This window comes from Pelodiscus sinensis, chromosome 1 (assembly GCF_052426305.1).
Source record: "Pelodiscus sinensis isolate ZL-2025 chromosome 1, ASM5242630v1, whole genome shotgun sequence".
NCBI classification, from domain to species: Eukaryota; Metazoa; Chordata; order Testudines; family Trionychidae; genus Pelodiscus; species Pelodiscus sinensis.
The window spans coordinates 152,868,772-152,893,994 of NC_143052.1; the positions used below are offsets into that span (position 1 = coordinate 152,868,772).

A 25,223-nucleotide genomic window follows, 5' to 3' on the forward strand; every position below is an offset into this window, starting at 1 on the left:
CTATATTGCCAGTCATCCATCTTTAACAGGGCCTGCAAACACTTCAAGTCCCAAAATGCAATGTTCCCTTTTGGATCCTCCATGCAGAGCCAGCTAGCACATTGCTGGCTGGAATCTGTATTTCTCAGGCTGCATCGTGTGGTGAGCTGTTACAAACAGCTTGGTTTAATGCCGATTATATACAATCTTTATGTACCCTTAAAGCAATGGCTGCATTTCTGAAATAAGAGCTAATCCTATGCTCCCCTGGCTGTTACAAGCTGTTCTTCACGGCAGTCAGACCTGGCTTGGGCTATAGCTGTGCATTGCTCATTTGCCCCAGAGTAATCAAAAAACCAGCATCTGGCTGTCACCTTGTATTCTAGGCTGCAGGATAGCTCATTTCTTCAGTGCCTCTTGAAATATGATCCATTCTGAATCATCTGCTGAGTGTCATGGGCAATTTCTTAACTGTATTAATTAGGCAACAAACCCTTGCAGGTTAATACGCATAAAGAAGGGGCAGGAGTTATATGGATTTTAAATATATAAGGTCAGTTTTGAAGTTGGCATCGTACTGTAGATAATAAAAGCATTTATACAGGCTGGAGTGTTATGAGGCTAGTGTACAGATTGATTTTTTTAAGACCAGAAGGGATCACTATGATTCCATAGGGAACATTTTCAAAAGCGACTTAGGTGTCCAAGTGCTTAAATCACTAAGGTGACTTTTGAACTTCTCAACTTTAGTCCATAACATTTCACCCACTGACCCTTGTATCATATGCAGCTAAACTAGAGCATCATTTAGAAAGGTGTTCAGTGCATGAATCCATTCAAGTAATAGAGCATTTTCCAGTGCGAACTATTCCTGATGCCAGCTTTCAGCCCTCAGATGTTATGCTGTAGGCTGGTAGACTAAGGAGTCCTCTGGTCTCCTATAGTTGTATCATAGCAGGCAAAGCAAGGCAAAAAAAGATTTCCCTAAAGTTTCAATTTGGTTAGCTAGTGGCTACCCTGATAGACAGGACTAGTTAAAGAGGGTAACCCTTTCAACCCCTGCAAATATTTTAATGTGCAAAGAATTTTTTTTAAAGAATTCACCAGCAACTGGTGCTCTTGGGAAGCCGAGCCTCTCTTGGTTGAGTGCAATTTTTTAGTAGTAGTGTACACAAGTAATGAAGGGAAAAAAGAGTGAGAGGTGTGAGGTGTAATCCCCTCTCGCCATCACTCTTCTCTTAAATCTTTATCATAATCTTGGCCAGAAGATAAGTGGGTAGGTAGTTCTCCACGTATACTCACTGAGCCATTTTAGTCATGTGCTGCAGAGATTTGCATTGGATGAATACTAGACTTGAAATTGCATGCCTCAGTTCTATCTTTGATACTTAGATACATAAAGTGTAGTTAATGGGTTTCCTATGGTTGCATTGTGGTGTAGTATGTCCTCTCAAAAGGCAGGTGGGAGTGATTTCCAAGAGAAGCATGGTCCATCAGCTGTCTGCTAAAAAGCAGGCTCGCCTAATACTGCAGATGCCCTCTGCTGGGGAGAGAAAGGGCATGTTCTGAAAGGGGGAATGAGAGGGTGGAATAAGTTGTTTGGAAGAGCCGAGGACAAATATGCTGTGCATAGTAGATGGATTTCTTTAGGGTTGAAGGGCTAAACTTTGCCCAAAGATGGGAATGTCATTACTAAATCAGACTTTGCTGCTTGCCTTGGTGCAGTAACAATAAGGAACTATAATGAATTGGGGTACTGATGTCTCTATTAGGGAAAAGTGCATCTGCTGTGTTCATTATGTAGAAGTGATAGGCCTCAGGCTGGACTCATGCTGGTTTGACACTGGTATAATGATGGACTTGCTCCAACTTGCGAGAGAAGGCTGTATAAGATATGCTTTTCATCTTCCTTCTCCTGCTCCTGCAATCTTCTTCTTTGAGCTAGATCTTGGTTTCTTTGATGATGTTCTACAGCCCTACTGCTGTCTCACTGCCTCAGTCCTCAAATGGTAAGGTTTCCTTCTAAAGCAGGGTAGCCCAGTCCTAGACTTTGGAGGTCTAGAAACCTTCTGGAACAAACCAACCCTCCTGGGCTCTGTGTCCCTTTGGAGGTTGTTTTTTGTGAGGTGTTTTGTGTAAATTGAACCAAGATCAAATGTACAACCTCTCTCAGTTGGAGGGGAAGGAAGGTGACAGCAGGACAGAACTGAACTTGTAACCACGAGGGGAGCACAAAACATATAAAGCATCATGCATCCAGGGAAGATTCAGTCCTAAATAATGTAAAGCACTCGGAGCCCACGAACAGAAAGGAAGAGCAGTAGAGATCCAAATTGGGTACATACAATGCCGTTGCATTCATCACCATAGGGTTAGTGTTTCTTGTACTGTCTGCTTGTGGCAAGAGTCCTTCTTCAAGAAGGTGCTGAGCACCCTCAGATACCTTTCAAAGGGACAACTTTGCCAATAGACACAGAGGATAGTCCTATGAAAAAAGGAACATGAAAAAGAAAACAAGGAGGGTCTGCACAAAATATATTTTTTTCTGTGCAGCTGTGGTCAGGGAGAGAGCCCGCCTCCCTAGCTAGTTCAAAGGTTTGTTTGACTTTGGTCCCCCAATGGGCATTCTATCTGACTTCACCTGGAGCTGTTCAGGGCCTCACCTCTTCTGTTGACTCCTGGATTTAGAGAAACCAGCTGGGGGCTCCATGTAAAGCAGTGACGTATGGAAAACACCCCTCTGCCCTCCTCCTCTTCTCTTGCCAAGGAAGGAGACTGAGTTCAGAACAGAAGCAGTCCGCATACATCAGACCACAGAGATGATGAAAGCTTTTATTTAGCTGTTAAAGCAGGGGGTTGGCTTTGCAGATACGCTACTACAGACAGTGTGTATGTGAAGGGTTTGTTAATGCCAATATGTATTATACATGCTTTCAATCCATTCCGAGGAGCATGTTGCAAGGAGATCGCTTCCAACTGGGAGAGGAAAAGGGACCCTTCTTTTCCGCAGTCTTATCTTTTGCATAGTCCCTGCTGCAAAATATACCTTTGACCGGCCTCCTCTTCAAAACTGCCTTTGGCCCGATTTCCTATGATGTCTCTTGTGTTGTGTCAAGCAGAAGGCTGCTTTTCTGGGTTCTGATAACAGTCCGAGGCCACCACTGACAGATGCCCCGATTTCTTGTCACTTCCTGTTCCCTTGCCCAAGCTCCCCTCTGTCTCAATTGCATTATAAAAGGTACATACACATCTATTTACAAGTGCATAAATATATAAATAGAGATGTTATACAAAAATAAATACCCAGTCTCTCTCTCTTTAGAATAATAGTCTTTTGCAAAGGCAGCTCTGTCCCTAACTAGTAGGAGGAGGCGTCTCAAAGGGCATGTGCCGTGGAGGGCTGCTGCTCAGCTGTCTCGCTGGGTCCTGCCCCAAACAGGTGATGGCTGGGCTCTGGGGGCACAGTTCTCCTCTGAGCTGGCAGCAATCCAGCCTATCTACTTCTTCAACTGGCACCAGGCCAAGGCAGCAAGGGGTACCTGAGAAGAAGGGGAGCAAGAAGCAATTACAACCAAAGAAAACAGCTTTGACCAGTGCATGAATGTACCAGAGAATTGCTGCCTCCACACTAACTCCTAACTACGGATCCTACTGACAAAGTGAAAGTGATGTGGTGCTTGGTTCTCACCATTCCTGCTGTGTGGGAGGCTGTGTCCTGTGTGGGAGGTACCGTGTAGACTACGCTGAAATTTCGAAAGAGGTTAAGTTATTCCCTAGGAGTAATGTATCGGAACAATGAGAATGAGCTGGTTCTAGGAATCCCTCTTCTGCTAGATCAATTCTCCATCCTCCAGTGTGCCGGGCCAGTTTTGTGGTTTCTACCTGCTGTTCTGGCCCCCTCACGTTGCTGTGTGATCCTGGCAATTATAGGCCAGTAATACTAACCTAACCAGTTAGCCTGGTACTGAAATCTATAGTGAAGAACAGAATTATCAGACACAATTTGTTGGAGAAGTGTCAATATGGCTTTTGTGAGGGGAAATCATACTTCCTCAATCTGCCAAAATTCTCTGAGGGGGGTCAACAAACATGTGGACAAGGGTGATATAGTGCACCTCGACTTTCAGAAAGCCCCTGACAAGGTTCCTTACCAAATGCTCTTAAACAAAATAAGCAATCACTACACAAGAATGATCACCCAATGAAATGAATAAACATCAGGTTAAAAATAAACATAAGAACATAAGAACGGCCGTACTGGGTCAGACCAAAGGTCCATCTAGCCCAGTATCCTGTCTACCGACAGCAGCCAGCACCAGGTGCCCCAGAGAGGGTGGACCGAAGACAATGATCAAGCAATTTGTCTCCTGCCATCCCTCTCCAGCCTCTGACAAACAGAGGCCAAGGACACCATTTTATCCCCTGGCTAATAGCCTTTTATGGTCCTAACCTCCATGAAATTATCTAGCTTCTCTTTAAACTCTATTATAGTCCTAGCCTTCACAGCCTCCTCTGGCAAGGAGTTCCACAGGTTGACTACACGCTGTGTGAAGAAGAACTTTCTTTTATTAGTTTCAAACCTGCTCCCCATTAATTTCATTTGGTGTCCTCTAGTTCTTCTATTTAGGGAACTAATAAATAACTTTTCTTTATCGGCCCTCTACACCACTCATGATTTTATATACCTCTATCATATCCCCCCTCAGTCTCCTCTTTTCTAAACTGAAAAGTCCCAGTCGCTTTAACCTCTCCTCATATGGGACCCGTTCCAAACCCCTAATCATTTTAGTTGCCCTTTTCTGAACCCTTTCCAAGGCCAAAATATCTTTTTTGAGGTGAGGAGACCACATCTGTACACAGTATTCAAGATGTGGGCGTACCATAGTTTTATACAGGGGCACTAAGATATTCTGGGTCTTATTTTCTATCCCTTTCCTAATAATTCCTAGCATCCTATTTGCCTTTTTGACCGCCGCTGCACGCTGCGTGGAAGTTTTCAGAGAACTGTCCACGATAACTTCAAGATCTCTTTCCTGATTTGTCGTAGCCAAATTAGCCCCCATCATACTGTACATATAGTTGGGGTTATTTTTCCCGATGTGCATTACTTTACACTTATCCACATTAAATTTCATTTGCCATTTTGTTGCCAAATCACTCAGTTTGGTGAGATCTTCTTGGAGTCCCTCACAGTCTGCTTCTGTCTTGACTATCTTAAACAATTTTGTATTGTCTGCAAACTTTACTACCTCACTGCTTACCCCTTTCTCCAGATCATTTATGAATAAGTTGAAAAGGATTGGTCCCAGAACGGACCCTTGGGGAACGCCACTAGTTACCCCTCTCCAAACTGAAAATTTACCATTTATTCCTACCCTTTGTTTCCTGTCTTTTAACCAGTTCTCAATCCAAGAAAGGACCTTCCCTCTTATCCCATGTCCATGTAATTTACACAAGAGCCTTTGGTGAGGGACCTTGTCAAAGGCTTTCTGAAAATCCAAGTATACTATATCTACTGGATCCCCCTTGTCCGCATGTTTGTTAACCCCTTCAAAGAACTCTAACAGATTAGTAAGACAGGATTTCCCTTTACAGAAACCATGTTGACTTTTGTCCAACAAATTATGTTCTTCTACATGCTTCACAATTTTATTCTTTACTATTGTTTCAACTAATTTGCCCGGTACTGAAGTTAGACTTACTGGTCTGTAATTGCCAGGATCGCCTCTACAGCCCTTTTTAAATATTGGTGTCACGTTGGCTACCTTCCAGTCATTAGGTACGGAATCCGATTTAAAGGATAGGTTACAAACCACAGATAATAGCTCAGCAATTTCCCATTTGAGTTCTTTTAGAACCCTTGGATGAATGCCATCCGGTCCCGGAGATTTGTTAACATTAAGTTTTTCTATTTGTTCCAAAACCTCCTCTAATGACACTTCAATCCGGGACAGTTCCTCAGATTCATCACCCACAAAGGACGGTGCAGATTCGGGAATCTCCCCAACGTCCTCAGCCGTGAAGACTGAAGCAAAGAAATCATTTAGTTTCTCCGCAATGGCTTTATCATCCTTGATTGCTCGTTTTATAGCTTGATCATCTAGGGGACCCACAGGTTTTTTAGCAGGCTTCCTGCTTCTAATGTACTTAAAAAACATTTTGTTATTTCTTTTTGAGTTTTTGGCTAGCTGTTCCTCAAAATCTTTTTTTGCTTTTCTTATTACATTTTTACACTTGATTTGACAGTGTTTATGTTTCTTTTTATTTACCTCACTAGGATTGGACTTCCACTTCTTAAAAGATACCTTTTTGTCCCTCACTGCTTCTTTTACATGGTGGCTAAGGCACGGTGACTCTTTTTTAGGTCTCTTGCTATGTTTTTTAATTTAGGGTATACATTTAAGTTGGGCCTCTATTATGGGGTCTTTAAAAAGTTTCCATGCAGCTTTCAGGGATTTGGCTCTAGCCAAGGTGCCTTTTAATTTCTGTTTAACTAACCTCCTCATTTTTGTGCAATTCCCCTTTCTGAAATTAAATGCCAGGATGCTGGACTGCTGAGGTGTTCTTCCCACCACAGGAATGTTGAATGTTATTATATTATGGTCACTATTCCCAAGCGGTCCTGTAACGGTTATATCCTGGACCCGATCCTGCGCTCCACTCAGGACTAAATCGAGAATTGCCTCTCCCCTTGTGGGTTCCTGCACCAGCTGCTCCAAGAAGCAGTCATTTAAGCCACTGAGAAATTTTACCTCCACTTCTCTTCCTAAGGTGACATGTATCCAGTCAATATGGGGGTAATTAAAATCCCCCATTATTATAAAGTTCTTTATTTTGGTAGCCTCTCTAATCTCCCTTAGCATTTCAATGTCAGTATTGCTGTCCTGGTCAGGTGGTCGGTAATATATCCCTACTGCTAATTTCTTATTATTGGAGCATAGAATTACTATCCATAGCGATTCTATTGAACATGTTGATTCATTTAAGGATGAGGAAGTACTTCTTCACAAACACACACTATCATCCTATGGAACTTTTGTCAAGGGATGCTGAGAAGGCCAAAACCATAACTTGGTTTGCCATGTATATTGGCCAAACATGACAGTCTTTCTGACAAAGGATTAATGGACACAAATCAGACATCAAGAATGTTAACACACATAAACCTGTAGAGGAACATTTTAATATCACCGGTCAATAATGGATTGAAAAGTAGCCATCCTTCTCCAAAAAAATTTTATCACCCAATTACAGAGGGAGATAGCTGAACTGGAATTCATTTAAAAGTTTGACACTATCAACTTGGGCTTGCATAAAGATATTAACTGGTTAACACATTACAAAGGCAATTTCCCTCACCTTTGATATTCACATTTATAGAGCAAAAGCTATGAATGGAACTCATCTAACCTGACTCAATTATCATCATTAACACTGGCCCTAAAATTGACAGGTAACTGCTTTTGCTGTTATATATACTCTGGATTCTATAATGTCCACTCCAACTCATCTAATGAAGTAGCTTTTACCCATGAAAGCTCATGATACAATGTATTTGTTAGTCTCTAAAGTGCCACAGGACTGCTCCTTGGATTCAAAAAAAGAATTAGATATGTTTGTGAATGATATGTCCATCAATGGACATTAGCTGGGACAGTCAAGGATGGTACCACATGGTCTGGGTGTCACTAAGCTTCTGGCTGCCAGAAGCTGGGAGTGGACCACAGGGTGGACAACTCAGTCGTTGCTCTGTTCTGTTCATTCCCTCTGATGCAACCTGGTATCCGCCACTGTCATAAGACAGGATACTGGGCTAACAAGACCATCGGCCTGACCCAATTTGGCCATTTTTATGCCCTGTGAGACATTCAAATACTATCCCAGAACCATAGTGCTGGGCATTAAAAAAAAAAAAAAAAAAAAAAAAGAAAGACATCTTGCCTCCAACTCTGCCCTCCAAGAGCCTTGAAAAGTCTCTGCAGACTAATATCTTCCTTTAAGAGCAACCTAAAGAAGTATAGCTGCAGCAAGCACTGAGCGCTCCTTTCCACTGACCTCTGTGGAATGCGGGATCTTGCAGGGCTTCCAGGCTGGGCCCTCCCATCTTGCTTCCTGTCACTGGGAGATGCAAGCCAACGAGCTGTTCTTGAAGATGACAGCAGTCATCATGTGTCTGGAGCAGTTGATGGGTAGAGTCATCTGGGAGGCCATAGAGGAAGGAACTGACTTCTGGTCTTGCATCAGAGAGCCTGATAGAAAGATAGGTAAGGGTTGGTACTCTCTGTACCATCCTACTCCTTCCCAGAAGTCTGCTAGAGGGACATGGTGATTGGTGCATTCCAGCCAACTGAAGCTGGGGAGAGGATTGCCTTTGAGTGGACAACAAACCTGTACTGGATGTTACCTGCCATGGAGTTGTGTTCCAATGCCACAAAGAGGAAGAATTTGGAGGGGAAAGGAGGGGAGGAATTGAGATGTCCATGGAACATCAGGCATATATACAAATCCTCATCTGTATCTGGCTAAAGATACATTGCAAATCACTGAAGTTAGCTCTTCAGCCCACAGTCAAGGACTGGCAAGCCCCAGTCGGGTTTCAGATATGTTAAGCTCAGCCTGTCCTCTTACCTCAGGGATTGTGTGGGTGCGAGAGTGTGTGTGTATATGAGTGCGTGATGATTTAATTAGAGCAGGATGAAATTTCCCTCCCCCAAGTAAATTAAATTTTTAAAAAAAGATTTCATCACTCATTGAGACAAAAAAGAATTCTAATGCAAATTAAAACATTTCTAGAAACAATGGACAATTCTTGCTTTTTTGCAGACATGGAATTTTCCATCAGAAGGCCATTCCTAACCAGCTCTGCCTTTAATGTAAAATCTGTCTTCAAAGCTGCTCTGGTCACAGCCTGGTCAACAAGGATATGAGAGGGGATAGAGGGAACAGGGAGCATCACAACTGATCGAAACACTGATCTGAAATCTGAGCAGGGAAGCAGATTGTTACAGCAAGCCTGCAACTGGACCAAGGGCATTTTGGAAGGATTTCCTCAACACTGTGGATGTGAACATTAGCCCTGTTAACCTCGCTGAGTTTCCATCACTATTCAGAAAAAAGGGGACGTGGGGTCTTGGTCATCTCTATAATGAGGCCTGGCCTGCCCGGATCTCCAAGGAGAGATCAGATGGAATTCCGAAGGAGAAGTTTAGACTGGAGAAAATCCTAGGCAGTGAGATGTTTTAGGGAGTGGGCAGGGTGATGGGAAAAGGGGGACTTTAAAACTACACTGGAGAGATCCCTGGAAGTTAGGCTGTGGGACAATCCTGCATGTCAGAGAAGTCGGCCTCAGTAACTCTTTTCCATTGCTAAGTCTCATGTCTGTGTAACCTGTCTGCACATTCCCCATCAGAGCCCCATAGGCCAAAGCTTACCTGGAGGTTGGATAGTGTTCTTGGACACTTCCGTTTTGCAGCACCCTCGCCTGCAGTAAGGTATTGGTCTCATCCTGCGGTTGGAAGGAGAGAAAGGAAAAGGAGCATCTTAGGAGAGCAAGACTCCAACACAGATTTAAGAGGTGGAGACTCGTCTGGACTCCAGAACCAACACAATGGCGGTAGCCGGGGAGAAACCTGCCTCCTTTATTGCAGAGGACAGAATGGTTGCTGGGAAATGGACCAACAAATTCACTCCACACTGGCCATGGAATCATCAGATAACAGCATGTGGCTGCTCTGTCTGCAATACAGCTATGCTGCTGCCTATTCTGCAAGAGCAATGGTGGGCTGGCATCTCCTACGTCTTGGCCCTTGTACAACCCAGCTTGCCCTGCCACGGTCTGGGCCAGGAGCTCTGATTGACAATTCGTCAGGATCTCTTGCTCAATTCTCTAACTGGCCTCTTCAGGGGCCCCTCTGTCTAATCACTGGCACGATGAAGATCTTCCTTATTCCCTTTCCGTGGCACAGGGGGCCTAGTCTTTCCATCCAAAGTTAACTAGAATGGGATTTCCCTTCCCATGTTGCCTCCTTTAACTGGGTACTGTGCCAGGCAAGCCACTCTCCCCACCTCCACTACAGCTCTGGGGCAGGTGTGACTGGAGACAGACATTTAAGAGGGAGTTCTAATCAATTAGCCAATGGGCCAGGCTGTGCTTGACTGAAATCCCCCTCATGCTGGCTGTTAACATGGGGAGAAGGTACCTGCTGCACTTCATCCGGACTGTAGTTTCGGGGCTTTGTGCTTGGGTAGCCTGTCCCACCTGAGGGGCGGGTACCGTTCAGGTGCACACCATTGGCATAGAGCTGCCCATTGGCTCGAGCCGCGGGGACGCCTTGCAGGGGCACCATGGTGTACTGGCAAGAAGACACCAGCAGTCCCGTTCCAGGGAAGCCCAAGTCTATGGTTTGTTCTGCAGAGAGAGAAGAGGAGCTGAGAGAGGAGAGGAGACAGCGCTGATGATTTGCAAGGGTCCTGCAGGGACACTGGGCTGTACCACCCGCCCACGCACCTGCCAGGTGGAACAATGATCCAACCATCCCCACCGGAGGGGAGACCCTGCCTGACAGAGAAGAGGGAGGGGACAGGGTCCCTGCTTTCTTCCTTTCCATAATTCAGGACTATTGGCTTGATGAGTGAGAAGACTTGGGCCTCTACCTGCGCAAGCCTTCCCAGGGATTTTAGTCCCCAGTACAGCCAGGATCTTCCCACCCAACTATTCAAATTCACCAGGGGGTGCCTATCCCGTATTCCAGGCCTCACCAGCTTCCCTCCCGCTTCCTCAGAGTGGAGCCACTTACTCTGCTTGGACCAGGCTCTCCACAGACAGAAGGGGATGAAAGCCACAATGATGAGGACGATAGAGCCCAGCACGACCCCTACAATCAGGTAGGGCAGATCACTGGAGCGGGCCACCATGGCACCAGTCCCCAGCCCACTGTGCCCACCACTGAGTGGCGGATGCTGCTGCGGGGGCACCGTTGAGGGCAGCAGGCGCCCAGGCAGCCCAAGTGACTTCCGAGCTGCAACACAGGAAGACAGGGAGTTAGAAAGGGACAAGTCACCCAATGACAACAGGCAGCTAAAGGGGGTGGGGAGGGCAGAGGCTGAACACCCAGAGTCTGGTTCATAGAACCACCAGCTCTCTGCCTCCCCATGGCTGGGTGGGTAGTGCCCTTTCTTACAGATCGTGATAATAATCAGGGCTCAACAAATAATACAAGCTACTCGTGGTGAGTAGATTGCAACCTGGAAGAGCCGGGTTTGGGCGATCTGTGAATGTACAGAACGATCTGCGCATGTGCAGATCGCTGGACAGCGCAGCTGGCAAACGGGACTTGCTGCGGTTCGGTGAGCCCTGATAATAATCATATTATGTTTATATAGCACCTTCCATTCTGTGTGTACTAGGAATCCTTTTGCCTGTTGTGGAAATGTTGGGAGCTCTGGTATAGAACACGACGGCCTTCTCCCCTCACCCCAAACCACTGCAGTGCAGTTCAGGCCAGAGAGCAAAGAGAACTCCTGGGTCCAGTGAGAACTGCAGGAGAATTTAAAGGGAGGTAGAAGGTAACTCTCAGACTCTTATTGCACAGAAGGGTCTCTCTCCTCTTCTCCTACTATATCCTTTCCCTCAACAACCTCATTTGCTTATCTGGCTTCAACCGCTGACTGTGCGCAGGAGTCACACGTCTGCCCTTCCACTCCTGAGCTGCCTCTCTCCCTCCCATCCTGCAGCTCCACCTCCTGACACCTCCCCCACGAGGTCTCCCCCGCAACTCACAGCCAACAGTGAATGGAACTGCACTTCCCGCCGCACCCTTCCCACGTCCTGTGTCACTTACACCAGCACCAGCCTCCCTGCGCTCCCAAATCCCAGGTTGCTGGGCCATCTTTGGCTGCTCCCCCTTCACACAGCCGCGCTGCATACAGATCCAGCCAGTTTCCACTCACCAGAAGGCCAGTCCCTTTCCTCTAACCGGATAGCAAAACCTCTTCCGGGCTATTGTCATCCCTTGGCCCCATCACTGCAGCCTCCTCTCCAGTACCCATATTGCCCTTCGCCCTCCCGCAAAACAACTCCGCCAAATTCTGCTTCCTGACCACACAGTAGCCATCTCTTGGGGCAAACTCCACGGGAATTTGCATATCTTCTTCCGATCGCTTTTTTGAAAGTGGGTCTTTCGAAAGTGAAAGGAGTCTGGATGCATTTTTTTTCGGGAAAAAAAAACCCTTTTTCGAAAAAACGCATAAACCTCCCCCTTTTTTTTAGGAAGAGTGTTTTTTTTTTTTTTTTTTTTTCCCAAAAAAGAGGATTTTTTTCGGAAAAAAAATGCATCCAGACTACTTTCACTTTCAAAAGACCCGATTGCTTTTTCGAAAGCGGAAGAAGAAATGCAAATTCCCATGGAATTTGCATATTCTGTTTCAAAATTAGGTAGTCTAAACGTGCCCTTGGTCTCCCTCAGTTGGCCCCACTTTCTCCACTGCAACTAACCGCAGCCCTCTCGTCCTCATGCTGCACACCCCAAACACCTCCTCTGTTTGACCAAGCTTTTCTCTCATCGCGCGCCAAGCCATTCCCCAGCTCCACCACCGCCACTGGCTGCCCAGTCGATCAGCTCTCTCAAAAGAGGATCTGTGCATGCAGCTCCCTCCAGCTATGCTGCTGTCTTGAGACTCTAGCCTCCCCTCAGATACACTCTTCCTGCAACCTCATGGCACCCGCCACAGGGTCCAGGCCAAGATCTGAAGTCATACTTATGTGTTTCAGTTCTTTCTTACATCTTGCCCACAACCCAGACTGCTGGCTCTTTGGGGTGGGGACTGTCCCTTCTCCGTGTGTGACAGTGTCAACCCAATGGGACCGTACCCACCGAGCGGTACACAGACCTAAAATCAGCACGACAGCAACGCTTCCAATCCTGCCCCTCCCTGCTGTGCGTTACCCTCGCTCAGCTTTAATCCAAACTGTTGGCTCCTCCGGCCAGGCCCCGAACGACCCCTCCGCTTTGGGGAATGACAGTGAGGGATGGCAGGAGGCTGCCCACGTGTGCTGAGGCGCTGGCTACCTTTGGTTTCGCAGATCATCACGTTGCTGAACTCACTCTCGCCGCCCTCGTTGAAGCACTGCATCTTGATGTCGTAGGAGGTCTCTGGCTGCAGGTGGCTGATGGAGTGCCAGTACCGGTCCCCTGCGGGGCAACAAACACAGGGCTCCATTAGCTCTCTGCCCTGGAAACTCAAACTAAGCTTCACAGTCTTGGGGCCACTGGTGGAAGCTGACTCGCTGGTCCTCTCTGCACCCCAGCCAGGGAGCTGGACAGACCCCCGGCTGGGCTGTGCCTGATGACGTGCCCCCTCCATAAACTCCTTCTCACCAACCGAGAAGCCACCCAGAGTTGGAGCCCGTCACCCTGCACCTCTTACCTTCCACCACGTCCTTCTTGTAGTCGCTGTCATTGTCGCTGTCGGTGGGGCGGTAGTAAATGTAGAAGCCGTGGATCGGGGTGTTGTTGTTACTGGCTGGGATGTACTGCGGAGAAGGCAACAGTCAGACATGCCCATGCGGATCAACCCGCCTCTCGCCGAGGAGAGCCGCAGGGATGTCCCCTCTCTCCCTGCTGCCCTTGGACAGGGGCTTCTTCAGGAGAGCTAAGGGAGCCTGCTCTCATATCCCAACATCCTGCCCTTCTGTGGGGACCCAGGTACCAGCTGGGATGCCATTGGATTTGCCACAAACAGCAGATTGACACACACCCTGTCCCAACAAGGATGTGCCTCGCCATGAATGAGATCTGACAGCCAGTTGAGATTTTGTTTTCTCAGCCACCCAAGCAGCACCCTGCCCTCCCACCTGCAGACAGGGGCTGCCTCCCTTACCATCCACTTCAGCATGATGGTGGTCTCGTTGATGGCGTCGGTGAAGGTGATGTAAGGCCCGGCGACAGGGCGCTCGTACACCCGGTTACTGTAGCCTGACACAACGTAGGGCCTAGATGCGGCGCTGGGGTCACTCTCTCCCAGTATGTTCAGTGCCCGGACACGGAACTTGTAGGACATGCCTGGAGGGAGGAATGGGTTGGAAGTGAGAGGGGATTGGTGCCTACAAGCCCAATAGACATCATGGTCCCTAAAAGAGGCCAGTTGTGTCACTCTCTTCTAGACAGCACAGCCACACCCTACCCTACTGGATGGCACAGGCAGATGTTGCAAAGATAGTGTTCCCAGCCTCTGGCATCACAGAAACTAATGGCCCACGTTCAGTTGTATCCTAGAGCACGGCCACTTTGTCTCCCCAGAGAGCTGTCTTGATGGTCCCTTGGCCACAGTTGTGAAATTCCACCCAACAGGAAACAGCTGGGAGAAGGCCTCCCCTTCCTGTCTCCATGGATCCCAGATCTCCTTCCCTCTCTGCACACCAGCGGCAGGACAAACTGCCATGGTCCGCAGAAAGACAGGAGGGGAGGAGCACATCTCCTACCTTTCTCCAGACCTGGGATTTCCACCGAGAGCCGAGAGGGGGGGATGTCACTGGTGGCCAGCACCCAGTCTCCTAGCTTCTTCAGTTTCTTGTACTCCACTCGGAAAGACTGGATAGGGAAGCCCCCATTCCCACGGGGGATCCAGGTCACGTAGACAGACGTCTCTGATGCCGTGGAGATGGTGGGGCGGTCTGGTGCCTCTGGAGCTGTGGGGAGCAGGGTAGACCATGAAACTCTTCTCTCTCTGCCTCGCCTTCTCTAAAGCCAATTGAATGTGCAGGATTGGCTCCCCCATCCTTGGGCCTCAATTCCTCCCAATCCTCTCTACTGCCGCTGCTCCCTGAAGACTCAGGGAGCCCCTCTATCTTCTGCTTGCAACTCCATCTCCCACTCAGCCACTTCCAGCGGGAACCCCTGCTGAGCAGGCTGGCTCTAAACACCCCCCACCCTCCGGGGATGCAGCTAAGAATTCACCTCTGTCACATCAGGAAAGAGCACTTTACAGCCAAAGACCCTCACCCAGAAGAAGGATCATCTAAGCCTCAAGCAAGTGTGTGCAAAGCCAAGGGGGAGGGATAGCTCAGTGGTTTGCACATTGGCCTGCTAAACCCAGGGTTGTGAGTTCAATCCTTGTGGAGGCCATTTAGGGATTTGGGGCAAAAATTTGTCAGGGATGGTACTTGGTACTGCTGTGAAGGCAGGGGACTGGACTCAATGACCTTTCAAGGTCCTTTCCAGTTCTAGGAGATAATAATTAATGGCGATTGCCTAAGTAGGGCAAGGGTATGGTGTCCCTTGTAAAGGTGTATCTGGAGAGGGGCAGGGGCAGTGTGTCAGGGCAAGATGTGTGCATGTGTGAGGGTCCAGGCAGAGAAGCAAGTTTGATTGATGGAGTATGCAGAGGCAGTGAGTGATAAAGATGGGAGAGACAGATACAGCAGCTGAGAGAGAGAGGAGGAGAAATGAGAGAAAGAAACATGGAAAAATTATTCATGATGGAAAAGTAAGTGGGAGGGGAAAGGCTGGGGGAGGACAAAAAGGGAAGATATGTAGAACATGGGAAGAGAACAGTAATGAAGGAAAGGGACCAAGAAGGAAGAATGAATGCAAAGGGGAAAATGACAATGAAGAGAGACCTTCAGAGGAAGGGGAACAACTCCAACAAACAATACCCACGTCAAACAAGGGCTGGGAAGCACAGAACAGGACATCTGGGCTGATTTCATGCCGATGTTCCCCAAATGCCTATTCCCACACTTGCCCCAATCCATCCCCAGAGTTAGCTCTTCATGTGCCCCTGATATCAGGCTCAGGCTCAGCTGAGAGTCCAAGAACTTCATGGACGATAGAGCCTGGACTCCCTGCTCACCCTGGGAAGGGGGGGGGGGGGGGGGAAATCTCTCCAAAGCAGCTTGGGGCGTGGGAACTTTTGTGGTCCCTTGCCTCTGCTGCACTAGTTCTGTGGCTTGCAGTCTCCATGGCTGGGAGTGCTGCGCCCTTCAGAGGCATGAAATTCAGTGGAAGAGCAGGGTAGATGTCCAATGGTCTCCTTGGGGACGGGGAAAGGGAACAAGCAGGGTAGATGTCCAATGGTCTCCTTGGGGACGGGGAAAGGGAACAAGCGTGCTGCTCCATGGGACACCCAGATGACACACGTGCTCTGTGCTCTAGGCATGAGCAAAAACCGTACAGAGTCTGGTTAGCAGCACCCAGCAATGCCACCCAAGAGATGGACGGAGTCCAATCCAGAAGCAGCTTGACAGAACACACACAACATTCCCACCCTCCCTCCCCACTCAAGCAGAGCCTTACGGGATAGGCGGCTGTTGTCCAGTTGACTGCTACTCTGCGTGCTAGTGCCTGGGTCGTCCCTTTGGATCTGCTGCTCTTTACTGGCGACGATGTCAGGTTTGGGTCGTCGGCCTAGCCCAGAGAGAAATGATGTCAGAGAGATGAGGCGTGAGAGACAGCAATCGGCTGGTGTTTATTTCCCACTGGAAATTGCAGCCTCTATGTGGAAGTAGTGCACTTACAAGAACCCAAGGATTTCATAGTATTGATAAGGCCCTACTTCAGGGGTGCCCAACCCATTAAACAAAGAGAGCCGAAACAGCGGCAGAAAAAAATGCAAAGAGCCGCACCAGAATTGTTGGGCAAAAAAACAACAAACCCCCCCCCCCCCCCAAAAAAACAAACAAACCCCACAGGTTAGGCTTTTTGGCCACATCAGGCTCCCGACAGTTGATGCCATCTTGCCGACGCCATTTTGCTGCGCCAGACGGCTCCCCTGCACCCAGTGAATACAGGCAGCCGGGGGCTATTTGTAGGGGCACTTGGGGCAGCTTCACAAGCCGCGGGGGAGGCTTCACGAGCCGCACTGTCAGGGGTGAAGAGCTGCATGTGGCTCAGCCACCCCTGCCCTTACTTGAACTGCAGGAGTGTCAAATAATTGAGGCTGAATTGCAGCCAAGACATGGCAAATTGCAGAAAAGTAACAATGGACCTTTATTAATTGCAATTACTTGGAAAAGCACAAAGAGACCCATTTGTTTAAGATAAATGTTCTGGGACAATATCAACACTGAAGTGTTCTGCTGTGTCTGCTGGGTTATTTTTGTAATAGCCAGATATTTTACTAGAACTGTATTACAGACATTAACCTGCAGGGCTGATAGCCACTATCCACTCAGCTGAATGGAGTGCTACTGTCACTCCTAAGTGACTCTTCACAAATGTTCAGCTAAATTTTTTGCCATTTAAAAGTATTTTAAATTCTTGCTTAAAAAAAAAAATCTATCACCATTTCCTCCACCAGCTGACCTTAAGAAAGTGGTAACCATCGCTGGAGAGATGGGCCACGCAGAGGGATCTGATTTGTCGGAAGTCACCCAGCTGATCAGTGGCAGCAGCAGGAATGGAACCAGAGTTCTGATTCTCCCCTTCCCAGCCCTCCCCATTCCGGTCCTGCGCTTTCAGCACACTGCCCCCACTCCGCTCAAACTCCGACTGCGGGGCAGCCACTTGGCAGGCACTGCTCTGTGACCCAAAGCGCTAGGTAGAGAGGTGAACTTGGGAACGGTGCCTGCTGCAAAAGGCTGGGAGATGGTCCCTCGGGGCATTAAACAAAACATCTAGGGAAAGATTTGACCTTTACCAGTCCTGAAGGTCACCATGGCTGTCTGTCCCTCCCCTGCGCAGTTGTATGCTGCCATCTCCACTTCGTACAAGCTCCCAGGATCCAGTCTGGTCAGGGACAGGTGGTGCTGAGTCGCAGGGATATCCCTGACTGTCCAGTTGGCTGAAGAGTTCATAATCTGTTTGAACAATAAGTAATAAGCACAGGAATCACTGGTCTGGCAGGGAAAGAGACGGGAACTGGCTTTGGTTTACTTTTTGGCTGAACTGGAACGTCTGGCTAAAATTTGCAATGAAGCCTGGAAAGTTTGAGTAAGTTTGTCTCTCCCCTGCTATTGTTTGGCTTTCTGCAAGAGTCAGATTTTTCAACCCAATTTTACAAAGCTTAGAGCTTCAGATATACGTCACCGTGTAACAGTTTTGCATGTCTTTCCGTTTGGTGTTCAATTCAGCACAGACAGTCAGACCACATCTGCACATGCCCATACTCTCTGATCGTGACTTTACTCTTGATGTTTCAATTAAGATAAAACAAAATTCATTCTAATTTAAAGGTTCTAGTTGCTCTATGTGTCTGGACAAACACAGCCAGCACCACCTGTATTCATTTTAGGCACGTTCCCACTGAAACACAAAGGGTACCATTTTCAAAAGTGCCTAGTGATTTAAGAGCCTCGCTCACATTTATTTTCTTGAGAGGTGGGCCCCTAAGGGCCTACATTACTTTTCAAAATAAGATTTTATTCACAATTGTCCATTTCCTGCTGTATGAGCTGTTTAGATTTTTTTTTTTAAGCTGATCGATCCATGCAGGTCACAATCCATTCTGTTTAGTGTCGACAAGCCATTGCCCCCTGGCCATGAGCCTTCAGATACCACATATTGGGATGTGGCTCTTTACATCTGTTATTCAGTCATCAAGAAATTAAGGGGAAATCAAATGACGTGCACTGACACAACAATTTCCCTTTTCCGTGTGTGAAATGCTGAGCTGCCCTGCCTGGCCCAGCACCTAACAAGGAACAAATTGCAGTCCTGAACCCTTAAAACCACTTGTCCTGGCAGTGCCCAATAACAAGGACTCAGTGTTATTCAATGCAACACCCAAAGCAGGGGAAGTGGGATTTTAAATCTACCTCCCAGTGCCTCATACACTCAGGCTGTTGGCTTCACTGGCTCCATTGATACAAAACCACATCAGCAAGCTCCATTGATACAAAACCACACTGTCTACACAAGGGGATTTTGACGTTGGGCTTTGTCAAATGAAATTCAATAGGAATTGGGTGCCTAACTCCCTTTGGCTCCTTGGAAACACCCAACCGATGGCTAAAAAGAGAAACATTCTCATGTTGCCTAGAATGAGTCAGAGAGAGTCAAAGCTATTTAAAGCTATCTTGTGTTATAGGAGACTATGTGACCCTCTAATTTATCACTGCATGGAGACACATAAGAACCAGGGGACGGAGTTAAGGTTGTGACCTCATCTCTGGTATTTTCTGACTTTTGAGTACTTAACCACGCCAACTCAATGTTCACTTAGCATAGCTTTCTTTTCAAACTACGCAGCCATGTCTGGCCATGGCCTCCAATGGGCCATTAATCACAGCTTCATCTTGCAGTGCAATTGAACAGCCAGGTCTAGATGACTCATAGCAAAGAGAGAGAGAGGATGGGGCCTTCCTCTGCCCCTTCCTCCCCACCAAAAGAGGGGAACTCGCAACAGCAAGGCAAACAGGTGGGATGCCTAAGCGACCCCGTATGGAGAGGAGCATTGGCAGTGCAGGCAATGGGATGAAGCGGGAATGCAAAGACTCTGCAATATCATTTATCTTCTCTAAGTGTTTGACACTGACAGATTAACATCTGCCCTGTTTTATTTTTATAACAGAGTCTGTGGGATTGTGAGGCCAGGGAGAGGTCCCTCAGGACTGTTACATTTAAGAAAACAGGGGATGGGTTGTGTGTGAATATTAAAAGAATATTAAAAACAGAGATAATGACTGGGTAAGGATCTGACTTCCCTTAGGCTGTAGGGCAGCAGAGTAGTTGCTCCCACCATGTCTGTAGATTGGGTAGAGGTGGGTGGGAACACTGTCTAGATATAAATCTCATGTGGTTTGTAAAAGTCCCTATAGGATTCAAAGCAGCTGAAGTTAGCACAACAGAAATAATCTTTACAATCTTATTCGTTTTTCACCATTTGTGCTGTTTATTTACTTTTTTACACTTCCTTCAGCTGACTGGTCAGTTTCACTCTCATAGTCTAAGGGGCCTGATTTTAAAGGCACTGAGCACACACAATTCCAGTTGATGTCAATGGGAACTGCAGGTATGCAGCATCCTAGATTAGCCCAGCTCTGATATATTTGGCTTTCCACTATAGTAGATCATGTGTGTGCTCTCTCCTCTCTCACACACACATTTTTAAAACGGAAATAATGCCTTCCACCTCCAATACAGAGCCACTAATAATTCTATTCGTATTAGTTTTAATTAAACCAGGAACTTTATAACGCCCAATACTAAACACCCCTTGGGTTGGCAGGCACAGAAATGACAGCAATGCAAGGGTTAATGGGGCTAAGCCCCACATGTAGGCACAAGGAAGAGTCTCCAACTGAGAATTTGGACTACACTGTAAATGTGTTAGTGCAGACTGCAGTGACCCTTGGCAACCTTCTCTGTCCTAATGGCCTTCCAGGTGAAGCACTGAAAAAACAAACAAAACAAGAACAAACTGCAGCCCATAAACTAAGATCAGACACGGAACTGGTTTCATTCCATGATATGCTATTTGGGTGCTGCGTCTTGTCCTTGCAGATGGAAAGACTCAACGATCCAGTGATTTTAGCCCCTTTCTGTATTCCAGCTTGTGTTGACATCTCACATCTTTACTTTACATGGCTGTTTAAAGAGACACGGTTAGTTTAAACATCAGATTTAAGTTTTGTTTAGGAAAAAACCCCAAGGTTCTTCTCGGGGGTTATAAAGCTTTCCATTAGAAAAGGCTTTATGACATTAACCAGTTTTGGGGGATAGACAGAGATTTATTTATTTAAATCCTCCAAACACAAAAGAATTGGTGCGTGTTAGAACCTGAAATCTATATTGGCTTTGTGTCTGGGATGAAGAAAATGCAACAAGTCAATGAATAGCAGCAGTACATAAATTATATATATATAATTTATGCACTGATGCTATATATATATATAGTAACTTACTAAAAACTAGGAAATAATTTTTTTTAAATAGAATTTTTATCTTTTATTTTTTATTTTTATCTCAGCAGTTTCAGCTCTGGTCTCTGCAGTTTTTTACACCCTTCATCCCCCAAAATGAAGCCCCTTAGCCCAGCAGGCACTACTGATTCTCTCTGTGTTGATCTGGAAATAAGAGTTGTCCAGAGAAGAAGGCAGGGGAGTGGGGTGTCCCAACAACAAAAGCAGGTAGAAATCAAATGCCACAGGGAAGGTGCATCTGCTTACAAGGATGAGCGATTGCCCCAGGGGGGTGAGTGGCTGCAGTTGGAATGCCCGATTGGACAATTGCTCAGTGCCCTCCCACATTCACCTACAGAACATTAGTGATGGCTGCTTGGAAGTTTGCATGCATGGTGGTACCTTGCGATACTTCACCACGTAGTAAAGGACAGGGGCCTTGCTGTCATGCCGCGGTCTCCACACCAGCTCATAGCAGTCCGTCTTGGACGTCCTGGGAGAACTGAGGATGATGGGTGCCTCAGCCGGAGACACCTGCCCTCGGTGAGTCATACACTGGAGAGAGGCTGCCAGCACGGTTTTCTCCTTCAGAGCCTTGTCACTGGGGGGTGGCGTGGGGGACTGAGCTGAGCCCGACTTGAAGTCTTGCCAGGGCTTCATCGTCGTTCCTGAAATACAAGTTGGGGGCAGAGGGAATGGGGTTCAGACAGAACAAATGACATTTTAAATCACCAGTGAATGCAAGGGTAGTAAGAAGCTACATACATTCCCCTGGGTCAAGGAAAACTGCCCTTACCTGCTAGCCCTGGTGCCATGACCCTGAGAGATCTGTCAGCCAAGCTTCTCAAGAATTGATAGGCTGCTGCCTCCATAACACATTGTTAGGATAGAGTTCTCCACACCACATACTCCATACACCTACAATGCACCCCTCCGTCTCTCCCACAAGAAAAATGGGGCATATGGACACTGGGGCTGCGGGTAGAGAGGGCAGCTTCCAATAGTTCCTCTTACCACAGACAGGACTCACACCTTCCTATCATCATAGAACTTGAAGGAGACAAATGGAACTTTTGTAACATAGTCAGCCCCTACCAGGACTCATGTGAGGAGCCAGCTGGGGACATCCTAGCAATTGGGGTTAAGCTGCTAGAAGAGCAAGATAGCTGAAATGCAAGCCAGGAAGAAAGGAGGTCTCGGCCCTTTCGTACGCGAGGGACTTTCAGCACACTAGCCCCTTGGAATAAAGCACCGATGTCTGCAAAAAGGTAACTTGTGAACGCGACTGAAGACTCACCAGGCTGGGCGGTCCTCAGGTGCACCACGGCTTGTGCACTGCCAACTTCATTCTCCGCCATGCACTGATATATCCCATCATCCTCTGGCCCCACGCTCACCACCCGTAGGGCCTTCCGAGACAGCCGGAACCGGTGGTTGGAAGAGAGGGGCACGGCATTGCGCAGCCACATGACCGAGGGCTGGGGGTTCCCTCGGACCTCGCAAGTGAACTTTGCACTCTGCCCCCAGGGGATGATCTGCTGGGACAGCTCCATGGTGACCTCAGGAGGTTCTGTAGGGAAATAACCACAGCACCACCGCTGGCGTTAGCTCTGTCAGAAAGCACAGCACTTCCATGACTCTGGTCGGTCCCTTAGAGCAGAGACAGGGGTTGGAAAACTGAGTCTCAGCCAAGAAAGTCTTCCTCCTCCATGGGGTTTTCCAGGGGTCTACCCTGCCACCCTTCCTCTCCCGGCTCCACGGGGTGGTGAGATGCCACATGCCCAATGTCAACAGTATGTCAATGACATACAGGTGCAGATTCTTTTTCACCCCTCTCCCCCTCAGTACCACAACAAGGGTGTCCCAATGCCTACAGGAAATCCACACCTGGATGAAACATAGATGGCGCAAACCAAACCAGTTCAAGTCCCAGCCAATGCCTGACAGAAGGGGGAAATGCTCTGTGGAAACATCTGGAATGTATCTTTCTAAACATTCTTTCCTCAGATGGAGCCTTCTTATCCCGTGACTCTGAAGTCTGCTAGCTTCCCTCACCCTGCAGATTTAAATGTACCTGGAAAGGGCTAGATACTAAGCTCTAGAGCACCCTAATGGACAGAAATATAAATTATGGGAGATGGGATTCCTCAAGGGAGCATTTCCACCTTAGGCTCACAGTGGAATCTGTGCGTGAAAGGGGCAGCTGATGGACTCCTCAGGGGCAAATCCATCACCTTACACTAAAACTGGCACTAAAGCAGAGGTGTGCAATAATTTTTTCCCAGGCTGCATCGGCTAATGGTCTGGGGGCAGAAGGAGTGGCAGGGCCTCCACGGGCTGGCTCAACCCGCTTGGCGGGCCGGATTCGGCCCACGGAACCCTTTTGCCCACCTCTGTGGTAAAGTTAGCAGGAAGGAGAGTGGGTTCACTCTACATCAGTGGTCCCCAACCTTTAGGGGCTGCCGGGTGCCCGGGGCCATTCACGCGCCGGGCGTCCGGGGGCGGGCCCACTCACTCACCACGCTCCCAGGGCAAGGGCCACCCATGCACCCTGCACTCGGGGCTGGCACCGCGCATGTGCCGTGCGCGAGGCTGGCCCAGATGATTCGGCGGGCGCACATAAATGCCATGGCGCCTGCGGGCACCACATTGGGGACCACTGCTCTACATTATAATGGAGGTTGGGGAGGGGAGATATTTCCCCCTGAAACAGGCACAAGGAGAAAGCCCAGGCTCTGTCTGGGGAGTGTGGAGGACAGCTGCTGCAGTACTCACCGAACACCTGAACGTTATAGAACATGAACGCAGCTCCAACCTCGCCCACCCCATTGTCAGCCATGCAGCTGTAGGTGCCAGAGTCTTCCTCACTGGTGGCGTCGATCAGCAGGTTACTGAGCAGGAAGCGGGTCTTGTTGTAGCCAGAAATACTGGAGCCGTTCTTGGCCCAGGTGACCCGTGGAGGTGGGATCCCACTAGCCACACACTCCAGGATGAGGCTTTGACCTTTGGTGACAATGATGGTCTGAGCCTCCGAGGGATAGATTATCCGTGCCGCCTCCGCTGTAGAGCCTGGTGAAGTGGGAGAAGAAAAAGAATTAGACCCCTCCACTGCTGCACAGGGGACAGTGTCTTGCACAGAGTGCTGACCTGGGACACCCCAGGAATGCTTACTTCCTTCAGACAATAGGGTACATGGACACATCATGCATAAGACACAGACAAACAGTGGAGTTCAGACTCTTGCCCCCATGTCACCAGAGACTAAGTGCTCCTCAGAGACGGTTACAATTTCATGGGGGTAGCCGCAGGCAACGTGCACATGCAGCACAGAGAACAGACCTCTCAACCTTCTGCTGTGAAAACTGCAGACCTCCACCATCTGCTGCACAGGATGTTTTCTACTAGCAGCAGTTACTGGCAATCCACGCACAAAGCAGATACTGGCAGTCCATGCACAGTAATGGAACATGGGGGCTGCACATGTAAATGCTGAACAGTCAAGAGGCACCCAGGATAACATGGCACATGCAAAGAGGGGACGGCCCGGGGTCTGGAAACCCAAGACATTTAAAGAGTGGCATCTTACGTCGCACGCGGAGTCTCTCACTGGAGACTGAGGTTTTCACTTCCTGGGTCACGGGATTATAGGCAGCACATTTGTACGTTCCTTCATCCTCCTGGCTGGCATTGACTATCTGAAGGTTCCCAGAGGGCATGATCAGGTAGTTGTCTGTAAGGGAAGAGAGGAGAAGGTTTGTCTCTGTGAGGAGCTATTCTCTCAGCCAGATCTCAGGAGCAGGTTCCACAAACATGCCTAGGCACAGGGAAAGGAGCAGATGGGCAAAGGGGAGGAGGGGAAAGAGAGCTGGCTAAATGAACATCACAAGCCCTTTCTCCTGGAAACAAGGCTGCTTTGGTCTCAGAACTGGGGTAAGGAAAGAACAGATTTGGGGAGGAGAGAGATGAATGGCCCCTCTAGTGAAGTTAAAGTGTCACAAGTACCGATGGGCTCAAGTGACAACATTCAGATCTGGATTTCCAAACTTCCCAGGAGTGCCAAGAGATTCAGAGAAGGGTCTTCGGTTCTGACCCCTCTCTAGTTGTAAGGAGCACTGGATGAATAATTAATTTACAAAAAAATAAAAATGAGGGTCTATTCAACTCATCCCCCTTCTTTTTTCTGTTTGCAAACTGCTGCTGAGCATGGGTCCCTCAGAGGCATGGCTGCCTGGAGACATGGCAAAGTCCAGACAGCAAAAAAAGGAGCAACTGGCGGTGGAGGGGTGGGGGGATAATAAATCAGGCAGTGGGCTGAGGGGGCTATTCTCTGCAAGACTGAAGATCTAGAGGGGAGGGAAGGGAAGGACAGAGCCAGGGGATACAGAGATGTCAAACAGCCCCCCCCCCC

At 48.1% G+C, this 25,223-nt stretch overlaps 1 protein-coding gene across 6 annotated transcripts in view; it reads right to left on the minus strand.

Annotated features, from left to right (window-relative positions):
• Positions 1 to 2,791: 2,791 nt before the first annotated feature.
• Positions 2,792 to 25,223, minus strand: part of BOC (BOC cell adhesion associated, oncogene regulated) — a 136,321-nt gene continuing 113,889 nt past the window's right edge. For 5 of the 6 annotated variants that reach the window (XM_075906705.2, XM_075906699.2, XM_075906690.2 and 2 more), the window contains 15 exons: positions 24,402 to 24,545; positions 23,591 to 23,884; positions 22,113 to 22,385; positions 21,218 to 21,483; positions 17,608 to 17,773; positions 16,272 to 16,382; positions 14,459 to 14,665; positions 13,858 to 14,039; positions 13,405 to 13,510; positions 13,047 to 13,169; positions 10,776 to 10,997; positions 10,179 to 10,387; positions 9,411 to 9,484; positions 8,035 to 8,228; positions 2,792 to 3,518 (listed from right to left, as the gene is read on the minus strand). In XM_075906705.2, the coding sequence (XP_075762820.2) occupies positions 3,334 to 3,518; positions 8,035 to 8,228; positions 9,411 to 9,484; positions 10,179 to 10,387; positions 10,776 to 10,997; positions 13,047 to 13,169; positions 13,405 to 13,510; positions 13,858 to 14,039; positions 14,459 to 14,665; positions 16,272 to 16,382; positions 17,608 to 17,773; positions 21,218 to 21,483; positions 22,113 to 22,385; positions 23,591 to 23,884; positions 24,402 to 24,545 (2,756 nt within the window). In that variant the 3' untranslated portion in view covers positions 2,792 to 3,333. The remainder of the gene's footprint in view (positions 3,519 to 8,034; positions 8,229 to 9,410; positions 9,485 to 10,178; positions 10,388 to 10,775; positions 10,998 to 13,046; positions 13,170 to 13,404; positions 13,511 to 13,857; positions 14,040 to 14,458; positions 14,666 to 16,271; positions 16,383 to 17,607; positions 17,774 to 21,217; positions 21,484 to 22,112; positions 22,386 to 23,590; positions 23,885 to 24,401; positions 24,546 to 25,223) is intronic. The other variant, XM_089772606.1, reaches the window with a different exon arrangement.